Source organism: Alexandromys fortis, unplaced genomic scaffold (genome assembly GCF_014885135.2).
Source record: "Alexandromys fortis isolate MF-2015 unplaced genomic scaffold, M_Fortis_MF-2015_v1.1 scaffold_87, whole genome shotgun sequence".
NCBI classification, from domain to species: Eukaryota; Metazoa; Chordata; class Mammalia; order Rodentia; family Cricetidae; genus Alexandromys; species Alexandromys fortis.
The window spans coordinates 5683535-5703670 of NW_026067971.1; the positions used below are offsets into that span (position 1 = coordinate 5683535).

The window sequence follows — 20136 nt, forward strand, 5'->3', positions numbered from 1 at the left end:
CCCCCCTCCCCCCCCTCCTCCTCCTTCTTCTTCTCTGTAGAGTAGCAGTTCTCGGCTGTGGGCTCCAGCTTCTTTGGTAAACCTCTGTCTCAGAAGTGTTTACATTGCACTTTACAACATTATAGTCAGGAAGTAGCAATAAAATCATTTTATGGGTTGGGGTCGCAACAGCTTGAGACCTATACTAAAAAGTCGGAGTTTTGGGAAGGTTGAGAACTACTGGTCTATGGGAAAATTCCTTCCTCACGTTATGATGACCCCTCAACCATAAAATTATTTTATTGCTACTTAATGACTGTCATTTTCCTACTCTTATGAACTGTAATATACATATCTGATATGCAGGATATCTGATAGGCGACCCCAAAGGGGTCAAGACCCACAGGTCAAGAACCTATGCGTTAGATGGAGCCTTCTTTAATTTGCCCTCTGTCTTTCTTAACTCTATTTTATTTTTATTATTTTTTAACTATATAGGCAAGGGGTGTCATGTTCATGACTGCAGTGTCCACAGAGGCCAGATGAGGCCTTCAGATTCCCTGGAGCTAGAGTTACTCAGAAAAAAACCCTGGCATAGGTGTTGAGAACCAGACTCAGGTCCCCTGCAAAAAGCATTACTGGTTCTTAATCTCTGAGCCTTCTCTCCAGCTCTCTTCTGTTTCTCTGAAATTCGTAGGATTAATTCTTCTGTTGTTCAACCTTTCCTTCTTGTTTGATTCCATACTCTGAAACCTTTAAGCATGTTCTTACATGTTCTCTGAATATTTTGTAGTATTTTTTTTTTCCTGACTAGTTTTAGTTTTTTTTTTTCTTTCTTGGATTCTATGATGTGATCACATAATTTCATTGTGTATAGTATAAGGCTAAAACTCCTAGCAACAAAGCATAGCAACAAGTGGCAGGCACGGTGTCAGGAACAAGAGGCCGAGAGCTCACATCTTGTACCGTAAGCAGAAAGCAAGCTGAAAATAGGTTTAGGCTGTAAGCACTGACAACCTGCTCTCAGTGACATGCTTCCTTTAGCAAAGCTAAACCTCCTCAGACAGCACCCCCAAGGGTACCAGTCGATCAGATCCTGGAAGCTGTGTGGGGCGTATTTTCACTCAGACCACTGCACTTAGTGATAAGAGCCAGGCTCTACCTGTGTGCTGTTTCCAGCTCAGGGTCCTTTTAGCATGATCATTTTGAAGATTGAGAATGGATGTTTTTGTTCTTTACAGCAAAAAGCTTTTCCTGCCCACTCATGTTTATAACAACGGAAACTTATTTTACTGAAAATAGCATCCATTTAGCTTTATTTTTTTTGAGGCTATGGACTAAAAGAGTTCTAAGCATAGGTGAGTAACCGATGAGAGACTGTGATGTGGGCCGGAGAGTCGATGTCGCAATGAAGAAACAGGTGCTCTTGCAGAGGACTGGAGTTTGGTTTACAGTATCCACAACTACCGTTAACTCCCTATGAGATGTGAGGAAGAACTTGATATGAGCCTACATGCGCCGATCCTTCTGGTGTCAGGAATACAGATGAATGAGTAAGGTCCTGACTTGTCAAAACTAAGAGTGTGAGGGCGTGTCCTAACGCGCTTGTTCTGTAGGTGTCACTGCGGATGATCACATGATGAAAGTCGAGACTGTTCACTGTAGTGCGTGCAGCGTCTACATCCCTGCCTTCCATAGCTCCGTCCAGCAGCACCTAAAGTCTCCTGACCATGTCAAAGGGAAGCAGGTAAGTTTTTAAAAATTATCCTTTGGCCATCGTTTCATAATCCTGTGCTGTTAATCTGAAATGGGAGCAGTTGCATGTCTGCTGGGAAGCAGCTGTGTCCCAGTTGTGGTCACGGCTCCAGAACAAGTTCCTTATGGAACTTTCCCTGTCTGTGAGCTGAGACCGGCACTGTTGTTTAAGGGTTCAGTTAACTAACATGGGGTACCCACCCGGTACGACAGGGGGTGGTGATGGTGAGCATTCAGGAAATCAGAGTTTAGTTGTTTTCATTTATTTTTTTTTAATTTGCTGCAAAATGGTTTTGTGAACATGTATGCGTTAGAACAAATTGGAAAGGAAGTTTTTATTATGACTGGCCTATTTTTCTGGTAGCTGGAGAAATATATTTAAAGATTCAGCATTTATTACAACTCGTTTATTTTTCTCATGGTTTTGGAAAAAGCATTAGTGCTTATTAATTATGACGTCAGAATAGAACATCCCTGAGCACCTGCCTGCCTGTCCTCAGTGCACATTTCTGCTCTTCGTGCTGGGCTTTCCTTCAAGAGACATGAGTGCTTATATGCAGGAAATGTGTTCTTATGTAAAATGTATTTAAAGACTTAAAATTTAAATAGAAGACTTGAGTCTTAAATTTCTGTTTTATAATGAAGTGAATCCCACACACCCAAGGCTGACACACTGAGCCATGCTGTCTGCTGGTACACACGCTGTTACCCTTTCTCCTCTGTATACTTCTTGTGATAACTTAGAAACCCGGAAGAAGACTGGTTATTTTTGGATTATTTTGACAAAATTTGATAGACTTTAACCTGGGAATGCTGTTTTTACTGGCTTATGAAAGTTCATGGTCTTAATTCTTGAATGATTTAGGTTACAAGCACAGTCGCTATAGCTATTCATAGCTTAACTTTTTATAAAAAGTCATTTAAATCTAGGGACTTGAGTGTAAAATACCACTTTACATCTCTAAACTTTCCAGTGTCTCACTGTGTCCTGTTTTTCCAGGCTTATAAGGAACAAATAAAAAGAGAAAGTGTGCTGACTGCTACAAGCATCTTAAATAATCCAATCGTGAAGGCGAGGTACGAGCGCTTTGTTAAGGTAAGACTTCTGACAAAAGCGGGTTTTTTTTTCTTTCTTTTTTTTTTAAAAGATTTATTTATTTATTATGTAGACAGTGTTTTGCCTGCATGTATGCCTGCTGGCCAGAAGAGGGTACCAGATCTCATTTTAGGTGGTTGTGAGCCACTGTGTGGTTGATGGGAATTGAACTCAAGACTCCTGAAAGAGCAGCCAGTGCTCTTAACTTTTGAGCCATCTCTCCTCCAGCCCTGCAACAAAAGCTTCTTAGGAAGTGTTTTTTTGTTGTATAATTAAAATGGTGATAGAGTCATAGTGTGATACTAAAATAAGTACAGTACCACACACTGGGAAGAACTGTAAACTTACTATTTTGCTTATAGGTAGCATATTGTTTCTCCTTAATTATTGGAATCAAAGGACAGGGTAGCAGATTTTTTTTCCCTCACCATAAAGCAGTGACAGGTAAAGAAGATCAAAATGTTAGTTTTACTCACATGTGTTGTATGTGAGATTGTACATGCTTCCGGTGATGTGGATGTGGATGCCAGAGGACAACCTTGAACATGTCACCTCAGGAGCAGCCATCCACCTTGTTTTTGGGACAGGACCTGTGATTGGTCTGGGGCTTGCGTATTTCTCGAGACTGATGTTTCTACCTTCTCAACTCTGGGATAATAAGCTCGTGTTACTAGACCTGCCTTTTAAATTTGAGTTCTGAGGCTCAAACCACGGTCCCTATGTTTATGTGGCAAACACTCTATGACTGATCTAGTTCCCCAACCCATTTGTCTGATTTTTGTTCTTTAAGGTTGTCTTGGGCCTTTCACAGTTACTACTTCAAATCTTCCCTCTTTCACATTGCCCAGATTTCATCCTGATTCTCCCCACTTCCATGTTCTTTTGCATTAGGGAGATACAGAGCAACGTGAGTTTCTACCATAGATTTTTGTGTGTATTTATATATGGTCCCTCGCTTTTGTTGCCATTTTTTCCTTCACTGGGGGTCTGGTTTCATCATTCTCCCACTCCCTTTGGATCTTATGTTGCTTAGGATTTTCCTAAACTAAACAGTGACCTCATTTTTCCTGGACTCTGGCTCCTGCATTTTTCACTACCTTTTCTTACCATACTTCAAAAGATAGCTTGCCCTGCCATAGGCTCTTCACTTCCTATGATGTGCTGTGACTGAATAGTTCTCGCCTGGAAGAGTGTCATCAGGATGTTTTTGAAAGGTGTGGTTAAGTAGAAAACTACCCAAGTCCTTTTAAAGACCTTCTGAATTAATTTCCCAAGCTTTTCAAATTAGTATACCCTGAAGTCTTTCTTTTCTTCCTTTCTAATTTTTTTTTGTTTGGTTTTTTTGGTTTGTTTTTTTCAAGACAGGGTTTCTCTGTATAGTCCTGGGTGTACTGGAAATTACTCTGTAGACCAGGCTGGCCTTGAACTCACAGAGCCACCTGCCTCTGCCTCCCGAATGCTGGGATTATAGGTGAGTGCCACCACTGCCCAGCTCCTGAAGTGTTTCTTACTAGGCTTCTACCTGGCGATTTTGATCAGAAGTTCTGAGTGACTAGACATTACTATTGGTAAGAAAGAGCTCCAGGCACTGACAACTTTCTTTCCCTGTGCCTTCTGTCAGCTCAATAGGAAGTGGGTCCATCAAGTGATAGAGACGTGTCCTTGGACAGCTGCCATGGCTGTACTCCTCCTCAGACTTAGAGTTATCAGTGATCAGTCACCAGAGTGCTTTAAAATCAACTTACTGGGGCTTAAGACTTAGCTCGTTTGATAAACCACTTGCTGAGTTTGAGCCCCAGAACCCATTTAAGAAAGCTGAGCATGGGGATGCTTGTTTGTTATCTAGTGCTGAGGAGGTGGAGATAGGAGAGTCCTTGGGGCTCTCTGAGCCAGCCTAGCCTAATTGGCAAGCCTCAGGCTATGGAGAGACCCTGCCTCAAAAATCATGGTGCACAGACAGTCAGTCGGTCCTGAGGAATGACACCAGAAGTTGTCCTCCGACTTCCACATACACTTGAACATACATGCATGCAATATACAAACACACAAAAATTAAGGTCTTTATATTTAAAACATGCAAAACTAAATACTTAGGAGCCTTCTTCATTAGTTGTTAATAATGATGGACTCTTTATCTGTTTTACTGTTTAACACTACTCATTTATCATTTTTTCTTTAAGCTATGATTTTGGCAGAAAGTGTTCTTCTCTTACTCATGCTCCTGTATAGGCTGCTTCAGGATTTTATTCCTGTAGTCCACTTTAGGCTGTCCCATGTGGGACGCTAATTCACTGTCGGCTTAATGCAAGTCATCTATTAATGTAAATATTTCACTTGAGCACTCTATTTGAGCTGAAAATTTATAGGTGCCTATTAAACATTCAGACCTCAGCTTCTAGTTGTGTGCGGCATACCCACCCACTTCCGTCTCCCCATCCTAATGCACCTCTTCTGTTAATGTCCCACATCTGTCTGATCCATCTTACAAGGTAGCACCAGCCCTAGTAGATTCTGCTTAATAAGCTTCACTGCCTCTTCATTTCCCTTATTCTATAGTCTTCCAGTATGACCAGTTTATAGGAGACCTAACCCAAATAATCACTAAGATAAAATTGTAGGGCTGAGGAGGTGGCGCAGTCAGATAGAGGTATTTGCCATCAAGCCTGATGATCAGCATTCAATCCTTGAACTCTGAAAGGAGAAATCCTATTGCTGCTGGTTGTCTGGCCTCCACGTACATGTTTGTGTACACACACACCCCAGGAGATAAAAGTAATAAAAACGATAAAATTGTACCCGTGAATGTTTGTCAAATAAATGTTTGTCTAGTTTTTAGAAGTGTAAATATGTAAAGCATGATACCTAGTGGACAAATCGAGATACTTGGTTCTTACTGAGTTCTGAAGAGACCTCAGAGAGAAGCACATTGAGTAGGTGTATTTGAGCAGATCGTCTGCATCAGCTGCTGTTTGTATTACAACACACAGTTCTGCTTCGATGGTATGATTTTAGGAATTACAGTTCAAAATTTTGACTTTTTGAGTGCTCTAATTTATGGTATGTAAAATAACTAATAAATTATATACTCACATTGGGATGAAGTAGATACTTAAAAGTACATAATATGCTTCTCATAAAGTAAAAAGAACTTCAAATACTATTTTTTTCATGACATAGCAAGTATCACTGGTAGAAAAACAAATGTGTTGACTGTAAGTGCCACTTTCTCTCGTTTAGGGAGAGAATCCTTTTGAAATTCAAGATCATTCTCAGGATCAGCAGATAGAAGGGGATGAAGAGGACGAAGAGAAGATTGATGAACCCGTTGAAGAGGACGACGAGGAAGAGGAGGAGGGGGAGGAGGATGAAGAAGTAGAGGAAGTGGGGGAAACAGAAGAGGTGGAAGAAGAGGAGGAAGGAGGGGAAGCTGGAGTAGTGGAGGGAGAAGGAGATCTAGAGGGAGGGGAGAGAACAGCAGAATCAGGGGATGAGAACGTGGGAGAAGCAGAGAATGAGGAGGGGGAGGGGGAAGGGAAGGAGGAGTCTGCCACCTGTCCTGCTGAGCAGTGTGAGCAGAGTCAGGTGTAGTGTGTTAGACCTGAGTGGAGCTTTACACCTGTCCTACTGTAGAAAAGAGAAGACATTTAATAGATTATGATATTAATTGATACCATGTTGCATGCATTCCACCTATAAAATTTTTTTTGTATGATTTCTAAACGTTTGGCACTTGTTTAATAAAATGAAGTTAAGATGATTTCAGTTTAGTTTTTATAGATACCAAACTTAGATATGATAAATTGTTTGTATGATTTTTAAGCTTAATTCTTATTACTGTATTGGTGTTCAGGATAATAGATGTGTGTTGTTGCTCTATCTGTTGTAATCAATTTAACTTAAATGCTGCTCTTGGGAGTGAACCTTTAAGTGTGCATTCAGTTTTTGATTCTTACTCTAGAAGAGATGGATTGGGCAAGTATTTTGTCCTGATTGTGGGTTTTTTGTTCTCTTTTGTTTTTGTTTTTACATTGAATAACAGCATTAAGATGGCTTAACAGCTTTTGTGTACAGTTACCTTTGTAGCAATAAAATGTTTTCTTTTTTTTAAACCAAAACTTTCTCTTTTGATTGCAGATTAAACATTTCATCAGTTAAATAAGTATTTAAAAATCAATATCTGCCTTAATGTATGAGTTTAGCTCACAAGTATTTTAAGTGATTGAGAAGACTTGAAACATTTTTCCTCAATCATATTTTTAAAAAGTGTGACTACTGTATGTTTTCTAACACATCTCAGAGGTCAGTCTGTAACTGATCGTGTTTATACTAGCTTCAGTTCGTTCTTTTCTCTGTGCCTATGTCAAACCTTGGAATCTTCCTGAAAATACAATTTAATACAAATAATGTGTGCTCTTTTGTCGTGTCTGTTTTACCTGGAGAACCAAGAGACGAGCTTTCTGTTTTTTAAAAAATAATGAATTGTTTCTCCTTTACTCTGTCAAGTTCTTTCCTTTAAAAACAAAATGAGCTGTAGCCACATGTTCATCAAGAGTCCAGGACACTAGCCTGCTTAAGTTACTGTCTTCAGAGATGGCATTCTGTACAACTGAGAAGGCATGGTCCTAGTGATCAAGAGCTGTACTCTTAAGTTAATGATACAGGTTGGTTTTTGGGTTTGGGAAACTTGGGTGAAATTTATTCATTTATTTTACATCCTGGCTGCAGTTTCCCCTCCCTCCTCTCTTCCCACTCCTACCTCCATCCCCTTCCCCAAATCCACTCCTCTGCTTCTGTTCAGAAAGGGGCAGGCCTCCCATGGGTATCAATAAAGCATATCAAGTTGTGGGGCTAAGCTCCTCCCATTGTATCGAATCTGGGCATGGCAGCCTAGTATGAGGAACAGAACCTAAAAACCAGCCCTGCTCCCACTGCTAGGAGTCCCACAGTTTCATAACAGGTGACGCTAGTTAATGAAGTTAACTTCTCAAAAGTTTGAGGCATCAAATGGCCAACTAACATAAAACACTAAGTTGATGAATGTCTGAGCACCTGTAGACATGTGTGAGTATTACATTCCTGTGCACATCCACAGCTCCCACATACATGTGGGATGCTCTCATGCCTCGCCTTGTTTCCCTGAGACAGGATCTCACTGAAGCTGGGGCTAGGGTGGTAGTCAGTAAGCCCCAGAGATTCTCCTGTCTCTGTCCCTCACAGTGTTGGAGTTACAGCCTGTGTGTACCCACACCTGGATGTTTATGTTCTAGAAATTTGAACTCAGGTTTTATGCTTGTGTAGTAAGCACTCATAGCTCCTAAGCCACATCCCAGCCAAAATTAAGCTTTTGAAAATAAATTTTCTAGGACTAGGGAAATGGCACAGTGTGTAAACCGTTGGCTAAGAATGAGGACCAGAGTTGGTTCCTAGCAGCTGTGTGAACAGTTGCTGTGTGGGTCAGCCTCCTATAATTAATCCAGCACTCTAAAAAAAGTGCCGATGAGATCCTAGGAACTAACCTGGTGAGCCTAGACTAGCTGTGTGGACAAGTGAGAGACCCCGCTCCAAAGAATAAGATGAGCGTGATGGGGTGACTGATGGTAGCCTCGGGCCTCCACAGGAGCCAGCCCTCACCCTCCATGTGCCCACACACACACACACGTCCCATTTTTAGTACTTGAATGCCCCAACCTGAAGCTGAAGAAGCCGCCCTGCGTGTGCATGCCGTCGGCCATGATGGTGTACACCCTGGTGGTGGTGTCTTACTTCCTCATTACCGGAGGAATAATCTGTGATGTTATTGCTGAACCTCCAAGTGTTGGCTCAAGGACTGATAACCGTGGACATCAGAGACTAGTAGCTTTCTTGGCTTGCAGAGTAAACGGATAGTATATTATGAAAGGACTTGCATCTAGCTTCCTGTTCACAATGGGAGGTTTAGGTTTCATAATTCTGGACCGTTCCAATGCTCCAAATATTCTAAAACTCAATAGGTTTCTTCTTCTCTTCATTGGCTTTTGTGTCCTGCTGAGTTTCTTCATGGCTAGAGTATTCATGAGAATGAAATTGCAGGGCAACCTGATGGGTCAGTGCCTTTTGAGAAGAAACAGTGAATCCTGGGTTGGCTCCTGTTAGTGAAACTTTGAAGGCTAAGCCACTCCCTTGTGTGGCCTGGAGAAGGGTGAAGACAGAGTTGGAGCCATGCTGAGCATACGAAGGCTAGGACAGAGACAAGTTCATTACAGTATTTTTCTGGTGACCTATTCTGTACCAACTATGTTAAGTGGCATTGTCTTCTTAGTTTTTTATTTCCTAAAGAAAATACTCTTTCTAAAATGTTGGTATTGAATAAAGTGATTAATTTTTACAACCCCCCTGTTATTTTTCGGACATGGTATTTCTGATTTTCAGAAATTAATACAAATCGAGAAGTATATGGTGAGAGCCGAGATTCTTGGACAACTGGACAGTTCCTCCAGCGGTGCTTTTCCTTTAAACGGTGTGTGTGGCACTCTGCCATTTCAGACACACACGGGAGACTGTTTCCTGGACAATATGATGTATGAAAGGAGCAGAAATAAATGATTTTTCTAATTAAAAAATGATTGTTTATATGTCAGTTTGTTTCAAGTATTTTAATCAATTTATGTTCCAGTTGTTCTAATATAGGCTATGGGTAAAAGTTAAAAATAACAGTGGCTTATGGAAGGTTGAAGTGTCTTGCTTTTCTTGAAGGGGACTTGCTGTGGGTTGCCAGCACCCACAATGTGGCTTACAACTGTCTAACTCCAGTTTCAAGGGATCGATCCATCACCCTCTTCTGGCCTCTGGCACCAAGCACACGAGTGGTGGCAAATAAACACGTGAACATTGGTCTTAAATCTGAACAGCTGACGCTGGGCCTCTGAGCACGTCACCATGTCACAGGCAGCCCCCTCGAGCCTAGCTACCCAGGGAAGAAGGAGGGAAGGCAGGAGGCTGCTCGGTTCTGCCTCACAGCAGCCCTGGAACTGCTCTGTTTCAGTCCTACTGATTAAAGCAGCCCTGGGAACTTCCAATTAGCTTCCAGGAAGGGTGGGGTTCCGGATGGAAAGCTGGGGGTTCTGTTGTGTAATCCGGAAGTGATTTCACCCAATCTAGCTTAGGGAACCAGTGAGTTTGTTGGGGTCACTTAACAGAGCGTAACTCAAAGGCAGCTGCCTCACCAGAAAGTGCACCCCAGCATGGTGGCCACTCAAGAAATTTGCATCCCTGGAGTTTCCTGCAGAGAACCTCTTGGCTCCTTGGTACAGCATATCTGCCCATAAACTGCTTGTCACATAACCCCGGGGAGAGACTTTGTGAATCGTGTAAGATTCTGAGCTCCCTACATTTGCTGAGTTTTAAGGCCTTCTCTGTAGGAAGGGATGCTTCGATTCGGAGGCCGTGGCTGGCTGCACAAGAGGTTCTGTCGGAAGGACACACAGCAACGCCATTAGGTCAATGCAGTTGCAGCTGGCTCAGGAATCCTTGTGTAAAGGCAGCTTACAAAGCAGTGAGGACAAGGAGCTTCTATTTCATAGAAAACAGTGCAGCAAGAACTTCCAGAGATGCACATGAGTGGTATGTTAGAGTCATTGGGGAAAACAGCAGGTACAGGAGCTAAAGACATTGCACACAGTGCACAGAAATTTCAAGTGGGATGGAGGGGCACACAACAGTGCTCAAAGTCACTTCTGGTTTCGGAACAGAGAATTTTCTAAGCAAGATCCACACCCCAGAAGTCCTAAGGAAAAAGTGACGGATTTGGTATGTTAAAGTTAGTCAGAAGCTAAACAGCATGGTCTACAGCTGTAAATGTAGCGTTTGGGGGCTGGGGCAGGAGTGTCAAGGGCCTAGCTTGTGAGTTTGAGTTTAGCCTAAGGGTGGCAGGGATGGGTGCTGGAGGGCGAAAGATAGCGTAAGGAAACGGAAGAGTAACGGAAGGAATGTTTAGAAATGCAGGTGAGCCACAAGAGCTTATTAAATCATTGACTCCAGTTATATCAGAGATCGGCAATGGCCTCTGTTGGTGAAGAAGTGTCCTTTCCCAGATGCAGTGGGCAGTTTGGATTTAGCTGTGTCTGTAAAGAGGATACAATTGCTGAAATTCTAAGGTCTGAAGACCTGGGAATGAGGGTAACTGTTAGCTTCCAATTGAAAAGGTACGGGAGCTGTACTGAAGCAGATGCTTTTTTGTTCTGACAGGAAGATGGTGCAACGCTTTTCATAAAAGAAATTCGCCCCGTCATCTGTGGCAGGATGCCCTCCAGCACCAGAAATGATCAAATGGGGCGGGGGGCAGGCACTGGTTTAGGAATTGCTGAAATCTCTGAGGCTGGTCTTCACAGGGCTCCCGGCTGAAATCTCTGAGGCTGGTCTTCACAGGGCTCCCGGTAGTGACAGGAAGCTGGAAATAACCTCATCAGTGAGAACAACGGCTAAGTGATGGGACAAGCATGCTCCAGCCACTGGAAAGAAGCGGGCTGCATATGCTGACCTGGGAGAGAAAAAGCCAGCGGCACTGTATACCAGAATCCCATTTGGGAAACTCTATACATGTATAAATACATAAAATCCAAGCTGTTTGCATAACAGCCTGAAAAGATAGTTTATTCATAGGAAAAATGTCTGAGCGGGTGAACAAATGGTGCTCGACTCTGATGAGGGAGCTTACATCTGGATGGGGAGTTTTTCTCCAAACCTGCTGTTCCTGGTTTTGTTTTGAATGGATAGAATAGTGTCGCAGTGTATTGAGACAGAGAAACAATGAATAAGGTAGAAAACACTGACTTAGACGTCTACCAGCTTCTGTGTATTTCCCCATGAGCCCTTACATTGTCCCTGGTTATTTCCAGACTCAGAGAGATGCTGAGACTGTTTCCCGAGGCAAGAGATCTAGACTTAGGAGGAAGATGCTAAATCAGAGTGGGGGTATGTTGAGTTGGCTTTGCCTCTGGGACGTTGAAATGGCGTTACCAAGTACACAGTCGGCTGCGTGGTCCCGGTGCTTGACAGGCCCGGGAGTGGCAGCAGCAGAACCCCCCTTGGACGTGGTGACCATGAGTCGTTCCTATGATGACATCATGTACAGTCTGTTACCAGACCTGCAGCGTCATTTTTGTCTCAGGAAAGGTGTGTGAGCAGACGTCCGAATTTCTCATCAGCAAGATGAAGGTGAAATAGCCTCCCATGCTGGGTTCTCCAAAGAGGCGAAGAAGGAAGCTCCTTGTTTTGTCAGGTGCCCGGGGCTGCTCCTACTTCACTTTTTCTACTGTTACCCAAAACCAGAGTTTATTTTATTTCATTTTTGGTAATCAGAGATAAGAGTAAAGCAAGTGTTGGCTGGCAAATCTGTGTGTAAAATTAATATAGACATTTGGGTTTAAAGATTTCTTACTTTGAATTTGTTTTTAAAATGTTTTTATGGCATACTTATATATATATATGATGAATGAATTAATTGACATTTTATATGTACAAGTAATATATTTTGAGAGTAATCACCCCCTTTATCCTCTTGTCTCCCACACCTCTAATCCCTTCCCTTTTCCCGGGCAGTCCTCCTTCGGCCTTCTCTGCCTTCACATCTTTATGTGTGGCCCCTAGAGTGTCGTTAGGTTGTTTACAGGGGCATGGGAATCTGACTGGTGGCTATCCTACTGAAGAGAATCGACGTAGCCTTGAGTTTTCAGAATCTGTTTTGATGATTACATTGTGCGCACTCATTTCTTCTCAAGGTCTGTGTAGGCTTCTGACCCAAACTAACAAAATCAAGACCTGATGATTTGATAAAATGGGAAGGAAATAATATCTTATTTAGCAGGACTAATCCTAGTTATCAATAGTCTTTTCCTTGGGCGTCAAAGATCTCGAGCAAACAAGAATATCAGTAACTGCTCATGGTAGTCCTCAGCTTGGCTGCCCAAGAAGGGTTAACTCGTCCTTCCCTTCTGAGGCTTGAATTGCTTCTCGGTGCTGAGGTCATTGTCACTACTAAATGACAGATGTTTCCCCGAGAATCCCAGTAAGTTCAGCGTTCGCAGCAATGGGGTGGTGTTCTTTAATAACTGTTAAATTGATTCTTTGGAGATTTTGTGAAGATGCCCTATTGTGGCTGGAGGGCTCCCTGGACAACTCACTCTGCATTTTCTTTTTGCATAATGCCTCCAATTTTGAGTCCCCAGGCTCCCTGCTGTGTAGCTCCTGCATCCTTGGCTCAGTCGAACCCAAATACTCATAAATCTCCCTTTCTTCCTGTAGCTTTCTGCGGCAGCTGGGGTACGACACTGAAGTCCCCTTTCCGTGATTCCAGTCAGCCCTGGGGCGAACAGGTGGACCAATCCGAAGCCACCGCGTCAGATAAAGCAATGCTGTTTGCACAGCTCCGCAGCCTCAAGAGGTAGTCATGTAATACTCCCAATTTGTATTCTGCATAAAACTCCTCTTACCGGTTATAAACTTCCTATGGGGAGCACACATAGCCAGCTGAAGGCCACTGAACATATGATTGGTGTCATTGCAAACTCAGGAGGAAGAGGCTGAGCCTGTTCCACACTGCAAGCGGCCAGTGATAGAAGGAAAACCTCACCGTTTAAAGTGAATTGAGCAATGTTTTCCTGAGACCCTGGACTTAATATGTACTACTGAGGAATAGGACTGACTAATACATTTGAAGTATGTGTGTGTGTGTGTGTGTGTGTGTGTGTGTTTGTGTGTGTGTAAATTTCACTCACAGCTATTACGAGTTGTATTCCTGCTTCATTGAGGTAGCTAGTTGAATGGTTATTATATATAATTGAATGGTTATTATAATCATATTAATTGCCTTAGAGAGACCTTGAGTGAACAATATGTTTGTATGGTACTGTCTGATTAAAGACAAGTGTGTGTGTGTGTGTGTGTGTGTGTGTGTGCACATGAGATGCAGATGCCAATGGGGGCCAGAAGAGGGCAGGTGATTGTGAGCTGCCTCCTCAGGCCCCGGGAATTGAACTTGGGTCCTCTGCAAGAGCAATATGCATTCTCTGCAGCCACTTTCTGGTTCCTCATTCTGGGGCATGGGTTTTTAGCCTTGGCCCTATCGATATTTTAGATAGGTCATTCTTCACTGTGAGAGCTTGTCCTGTGATTGGAGGCTCTTTAGCGGCCATCTTGGCCTCTGCTTAACCAAGCCCAGGGGTAGGAAGTAGCTACAACCATCAGAAATATGTCCAGGCATTGTCAAACGCCCCCAGGAGGCAAAATCACTCTTAGTTGAGAACCACTGGTCTAGATAATCAGCGAAGTAGGGAATTTGAACTTGAAGTGTTCTGTTACAGGTGTCAGGAGTACCTGATGCAGAGTCAAGACGAGGGGCCTCCCTGACTCATTGCTCACAGCAAGCATCTCAGGGGGTCCCCTAACCCCTCCATCCACCAAGAACTTCCAAGCCTCATGCCCGTTTAGCTTGTCAGAGCATGTGCCAACACGCGGTAGATGTTTCTGTGTTCACCGACTTCTGCTTCCCCAGAAGGTCTCCATCTTCTAAGTCAGGGAATGCCACACGTGGATCCCCCAAATGATCTTGTACAGGTAGTTTTCTCAGACGTATCTATCTGTTCTCCTATTTATTCTGAATACTTACTATGTGCAAGATGATAATGACAGGAGCTTAGTAGCCAGGAACAGCACACAGACAGTGCTCAGCTAGGGAATCTTAAAGACAAGGGGCAATCATAAGGAGCATCCAGGTGTGTCTGGCAGCACTGGCTTCTACACTAAGGTACATAAAGATCATGTTCCATTGTTCTTCAGGTTTCCTTCCCCGTCAGAGACCCCGGTCCTTCCAGCCCTTTTAGGCTCAGGGTTGCTCCCCCCAGTTGCCTGTTCACTGTCTCACTGACTGATGCTGGTTGGTTTGTTTTTTCTTGAGAAGTTCCCACCCCCTTTCTTTCTGCGTAGGATGGATATGGCCCCTGTGTATGTGTGTGTGTGTTCACTCACAGATGTGAACCATACATGTTGGAACATGTTAAATATCAGACTGCCCGTCAAGGACAGAGATTGTATGTTCTTTGCCTGCTGTCCCCAGACTTTTGGACATCAAGGACAATGACGGAAGCTGAGCTTGGTGGCAGAGGCCTCGATCCGAGTTAACTGAGAGGTTGAGGGGAGAGGATTTCAAGTTTGGGTTGTGTCAATTTGACACAAATCAGAGTCACCTTGGAAGGAACCCAGCTGAGGACTCGCGGATGTCTGATGAGCCTGTGGGCGTCTGTGGGGCATTTCCGTGATTAATGATTGATGTGGGAAGGCCCAGCCCACTGTGGGTGGTTCCACCCTGTGCAGGTAGAGCAGGTTATACAACCCGTGCGCTCGCTGCTTCAATTCCTGCCTCCAGCTCCTGCCTGCCCTGGCTTCCCCAGTGACTGACAGCGATTGGAGCTTTTAAGGCAAGTGTGCTGCTTCCTCACCAAGGTGATATTTGGTTATGGTGTTTATTATAGCAGGGTGACAGTGAGGACAGTGCCCTTCAGGGTGTGTGTGTGTGTGTGTGTGTGTGTGTGTGTGTGTGTGTGTGTGTGTGTGTGGTGTGTCAGATACTGTAGGGATTTCGTTCTGCTCTATGCAGTATCTCATAGTGGCCAGCAGAGGGCAGCAGAGCCCTATATTTCCAAGGGGATCCGCTGGCTTCAGGCCATATCTTGTTACTGTTGAAACACTAACTACCTCCTTTTTTTAAGCTGGAGAGAATAATTTTGTACCCAAGTTTCTGTCTTGGGGAATGTGAATCCTAAATTTTACTTGGGAGAATGTGTCTCTAAGGTATTTACTGAGACCCCTTTTGAGAAAATGTTAAGAATGTGTTATTTTGAGTGAGGTAACCCAGACACAGAAAGACAATTATCACATGTACTCGCTCATAGGTGGTTTTTAAATATAAAGCAAAGAAAACCAGTCTACAATTCACAATCCCAGAGAACCTAGACGATAATGAGGACCCTAAGAGATCTAATCTACATGGGAAGTAGAAAGTATAAAAAGACAAGATCTCCTGAGTCAATTGGGAGCATGGGGACCTTGGGGGAGGATTGAAAGGGAGGGGAGAAGCAGGTAGGGGAGCAGAGAAAAATGTAGAGCTCAATAAAAATCAATTTAAAAACAGAAAAAAATGTATATAAAAAAGAATGTGTCTGTCAATCTGATGTAGAAGACTGGGATTAAAACTCGAGCAGGAAACTTTTAACACGAGGGCAGACTCCACGCTGAAGATTGGTGTTTATATGAAGAAAAGAAACGTGTGGGTCCATGGGCTTAGCTCTATAACAAGACACTTCTCTCGGATGCTTGGGGCTCTGCTCCATTCCCAACACCGGAAAACTAAAGTCTGTCATGTGTCCTTGGAAGATGCCTGCCTCTGAGAACACATCACAGTCTCTCCTGCTGCGATTCCCGAGTTAAAAGTCGTGTTGGACTGGAGGGAGGATGGGAAAAGAAACTACGTTCACACTTCGTAGGAACTTAGATTGCTTGGTGTTTTTACCCAACCCACCACTGCAACATGTCCAGTTCTTCCCAGTCATTCCTGGGTGGTGCCAGAGGAGACAGGAGAGCTCTGGGGATGGAGGTGACCCATGTCAGAGAGAAGCATTCTCTGCTTCTGTGCTGTGAGGAGTCTGAAGAACCCAGGGCATCAGAGAGCCACCAGGTCCCAGAAGGAGGAAACTGGTCAAAATAAGGCTTCTGAAAACGCTTGTGTTCTCTGAGGCACTGGTGATCTGGCTGAGGAGAGTTCGACTTCCCACACCACAACCCCTCCCCAGACACAACTTAAGCTTGGAACCTGTTAGAAGTTAAATATCTCCTCTGCCTGTTTGACTTCTGAACGAAGACAATTTTTTTTTTTTGCCCTCAAATGATCCCAACGCACGTCTTTTCATTATGTAAACAATTACTACCTTTGCCCATAGGAGACTGTCCTATTTTGTAGGAACACTTATTATCCTGTTTGCATGCAAAACAGCTAACGATGACAGACACAGTGTTCTCTGGGTTTCTATACCAGTTGGGAGCAGCGTCGGTTGAACACACGTCTTCAGCAGGCTTATTTTTCTGAAGAATAGGCCGTGTCAGGGTTCAGTTCCTGTGTACCGCTCAGGCCTGGCAGTCCAGCCCAAAGAATGTGTATACCTTTCATTCTTTTGTTTTTAAACAGTGTGTGTGTGTGCCCACATGCATACCCCTGAGTGTGTAGTGTGGTGTGCAAATATAAGCAAGAGAACAGCTTATGGGAGTTGACTCTTTTCTTCTCTCAGGTAGGAACCACGCTTAGGTCGCCAGATTCGATGACAAGGGCCTTTACCCACCGAGCCATCTCCCTGACCCTTTTCTTCTTCCGTGTTCAGCCTCTACCTACAGAAACACCTAGAATAAATGCTGTGTTAGTTTGAATGTGACTGACCAGAAGCTTGCTGGGAACAATGTTCGTGAGGGCGGACTTACTTTCCTGGTGGCCTCAGGGCTCAGTCTGTCATGGTGAGGATGATGCGGACTTGCATCCTGGTGGCTGAGAACTGCAGTCAGGAGACAGGAAGGGTCAAGCTGTACCCCAGCACGGCCCCCAGGATCAGCCCCCAGCAGTGAACCTTTGGGGGAGGACACTTCCTAGACGAACTCAAATACACATCTTGCCTAATTAGTCCTTCAGAACAGGGTTTTACTTATCTTTGCAAACTCCCCTGGAGACTTTATGGATAACGACTTGATTCCGTGTAGGGTGTTCCTGCTCTTGTTCCCTTTGGCGCAGAGTCAAGGTCATGGTACAACCCGAACCACACAGTTGCCAGGGAGGTAGAGCCCTTCAGATCCTCCAGGCCCTTTTATCTCGGACAGGTGAAGTGACCCCCCCCCCCCCGAAGTTACAAAAGAAGGAATTCCAGAGCTTGACATAAAATCTCAGGTTTGGGTTCTTGTTGCTTAGGGTTTTTTCAGTTTTGTTTTTGTTTTCTGTTCTAGCTCTCCAAATGAAATATACATCAGTAACACTTGCCACGTGTGATGACTGTCACCCCCAGGTTACTATTAATAACCCTCTCCCAGCCACCAACTCACTCGAACCCTACAGCACCGCTAGGGGAGTGAATCTCAGCGGCGGAGTGTCTAGATGAAAACAGCATCAGCATCAAAAAGAAAAGACCCGGATGCTCTGGGTGCGGGGGTGCGAGGTATTTGCAAAAGCCCAGGACTTCGAAACCAGCCTGAGAAGTGTAGTGTCACCATCCCGAACGTGGCCACTTTTACCTCAGCTCAAAGGGCAGAGGGACAACTTACTGCTGCTGTGGGCTCTGTGACTGCTGAGCCCAAGGCACAGAGAGCTTAAGCGGTTACATTACCGGAACCGAATGGAACAGTCAGATCGCGGAACTGGGGGCTTTGGTAGAAGGAGCTGTACACCAGTGGGTCTTTTTTTTTTTTTTAATTTAATTTTATTTTTTTGGTTTTTCGAGACAGGGTTTCTCTATGGCTTTGGAACCTGTCCTGGAACTAGCTCTGTAGACCAGGCTGGTCTCGAACTCACAGAGATCCGCCTGCCTCTGCCTCTGAGTGCTGGGATTAAAGGCGTGCGCCACCATTGCCCGGCTACACCAGTGGTTCTTGATTCTCTGGTCCGCATCATGGACATTTCATAGTTGACTCAGCATCCCCTCTGACTATAGAAAGCAATGTCTTGGTTATCATACTTAGCCCTGGACTGCCTGCAGAGGGACGCGACACTCTGGACCTCAGGCGTGTATCTGAATATGCCTGCCTTTCCCTTCTCAGAAGATCGCATTTTCTAACCAAGAGAAAGCATTCCTGAAATGTCACGAGCTCTCTTGCACTCAACATGGAAGCGGAGAAAGATTCTTGAAGAAGGTTCTGGAAGGCTGGCGGGGTAGCTGAGTGATGGGACTCCTGCTTAGAATGCACCACGTGTTCTCCGAGCCGTGGGGAAAGGAGGAAGAACACTGAATCTGAGAGAAGCCTGTAAAGATTGCGGCACATCCCCGAGAGACAGACAGGCAGAGAGACGCTGATGAGCCCCTGAGGGAAAGCTGCAGTGGCCAGGGCAGGAGAGGCCTGTGCGGAGCTGGGAAGAGCAGAGAAACCTTATTAACGGGGCCACTTTCCCATCTCACTGCCTTTGAGCGGTCCTTGACTGCTACTGTCTGCCATCAAAGGACAACTGTAAAAATCCAGTAACTGATAGAACCGGGGCAGTGACGTCAGGTTGTACCTGAGACAGATGGGGGACGAGGCAGGAGCCTAAGAACACTGCCCACACACCACAAGAGCTATTAATACAAAAGGGTGGGGTTCTGCTGAAGCGACCTGACCCTCGTGCCCGCGCAAAGTGGGCAAGTCTAGACTGTAATGCTAGACACCCTCCGCTAGATGGCAGCTTCCCCACTGAAGGTCCCTAAACTAAGGACCTAATTAGCACCTATGCTTTCTTTCCTCTCCTCGAGGCACACCGTGTTCTCCAGCGGGTAGATTTCCCGTGGGAAGAAAACCCTAGAGAGCAGAAAGATTACACTGTCATAGAGGGAGAAGAAAGTTAACAGCGTACACCACATAGAGAAGAATGATTCATTAAAGAACTGGGTATTCACCCGAAGGAACCTCGAGGGGATGAGAGCGAGCATATTGGAGCTGCGAACATTCCAGAAAAGCTAGAACTTGCTGCATATCCACAATATTAAACAGTAAAATTAAAAATTTAGCTGGGCGGTGGTGGCACATGCCTTTAATCCCAGCACTCAGGAGGCAGAAACAGGCGGATCTCTGTGAGTTCAAGGACAGCCTGGTCTACAGAGTGAGTTCCCGGACAGGCTCCAAAGCCACAGAGAAACCCTGTCTCAAAAAACAAACAAGCAAATAGATAAATAAATGTAACAAGGGCCAGGTGTGATGGTTCACACCTTTAATTCCACACCCAAGAGGCAGAGACAGGCAGATCTTTGTGAGTTTGAGGCCAGCCCAAACAGCATAGGATACCTTATCTCAAAAAGCCAAAATCAAATAAAGTCATGAGATAGTAATAGTAATGTGCTTCTTTTGAGAACCAAACAAAGGAGAGAGATACCTGTAGCATGAATAATAAAAACCCAGAGGCAAATACTGGGGTTCAAGCTGAGGATCAGAAAAGCACTAGAGAGATCTTTCCTCTTACCAAAGCTCAGATAAAGGGGGTGTTCCTGTCCTCAACATGGCCGCAGACTGCATGCTCTCCTCAGATCTCAGACTGCCACGCTCTCCTCTCGCCTTAC

At 44.4% G+C, this 20136-nt stretch overlaps 1 protein-coding gene and 1 pseudogene across 2 annotated transcripts in view; both read left to right on the top strand.

The window, feature by feature from the left end:
* Positions 1-6587, top strand: part of Znf326 (zinc finger protein 326) — a 58438-nt gene extending 51851 nt beyond the window's left edge. For both annotated transcript variants that reach the window (XM_050155756.1, XM_050155757.1), the window contains exons 10-12: positions 1596-1726; positions 2735-2830; positions 6068-6587. In XM_050155756.1, the coding sequence (XP_050011713.1) occupies positions 1596-1726; positions 2735-2830; positions 6068-6418 (578 nt within the window). In that variant the 3' untranslated portion in view covers positions 6419-6587. The remainder of the gene's footprint in view (positions 1-1595; positions 1727-2734; positions 2831-6067) is intronic.
* A 1616-nt stretch (positions 6588-8203) lies between these two features.
* LOC126509657 (oligosaccharyltransferase complex subunit OSTC-like) lies at positions 8204-9360 on the top strand (annotated as a pseudogene).
* Positions 9361-20136: the final 10776 nt, after the last annotated feature.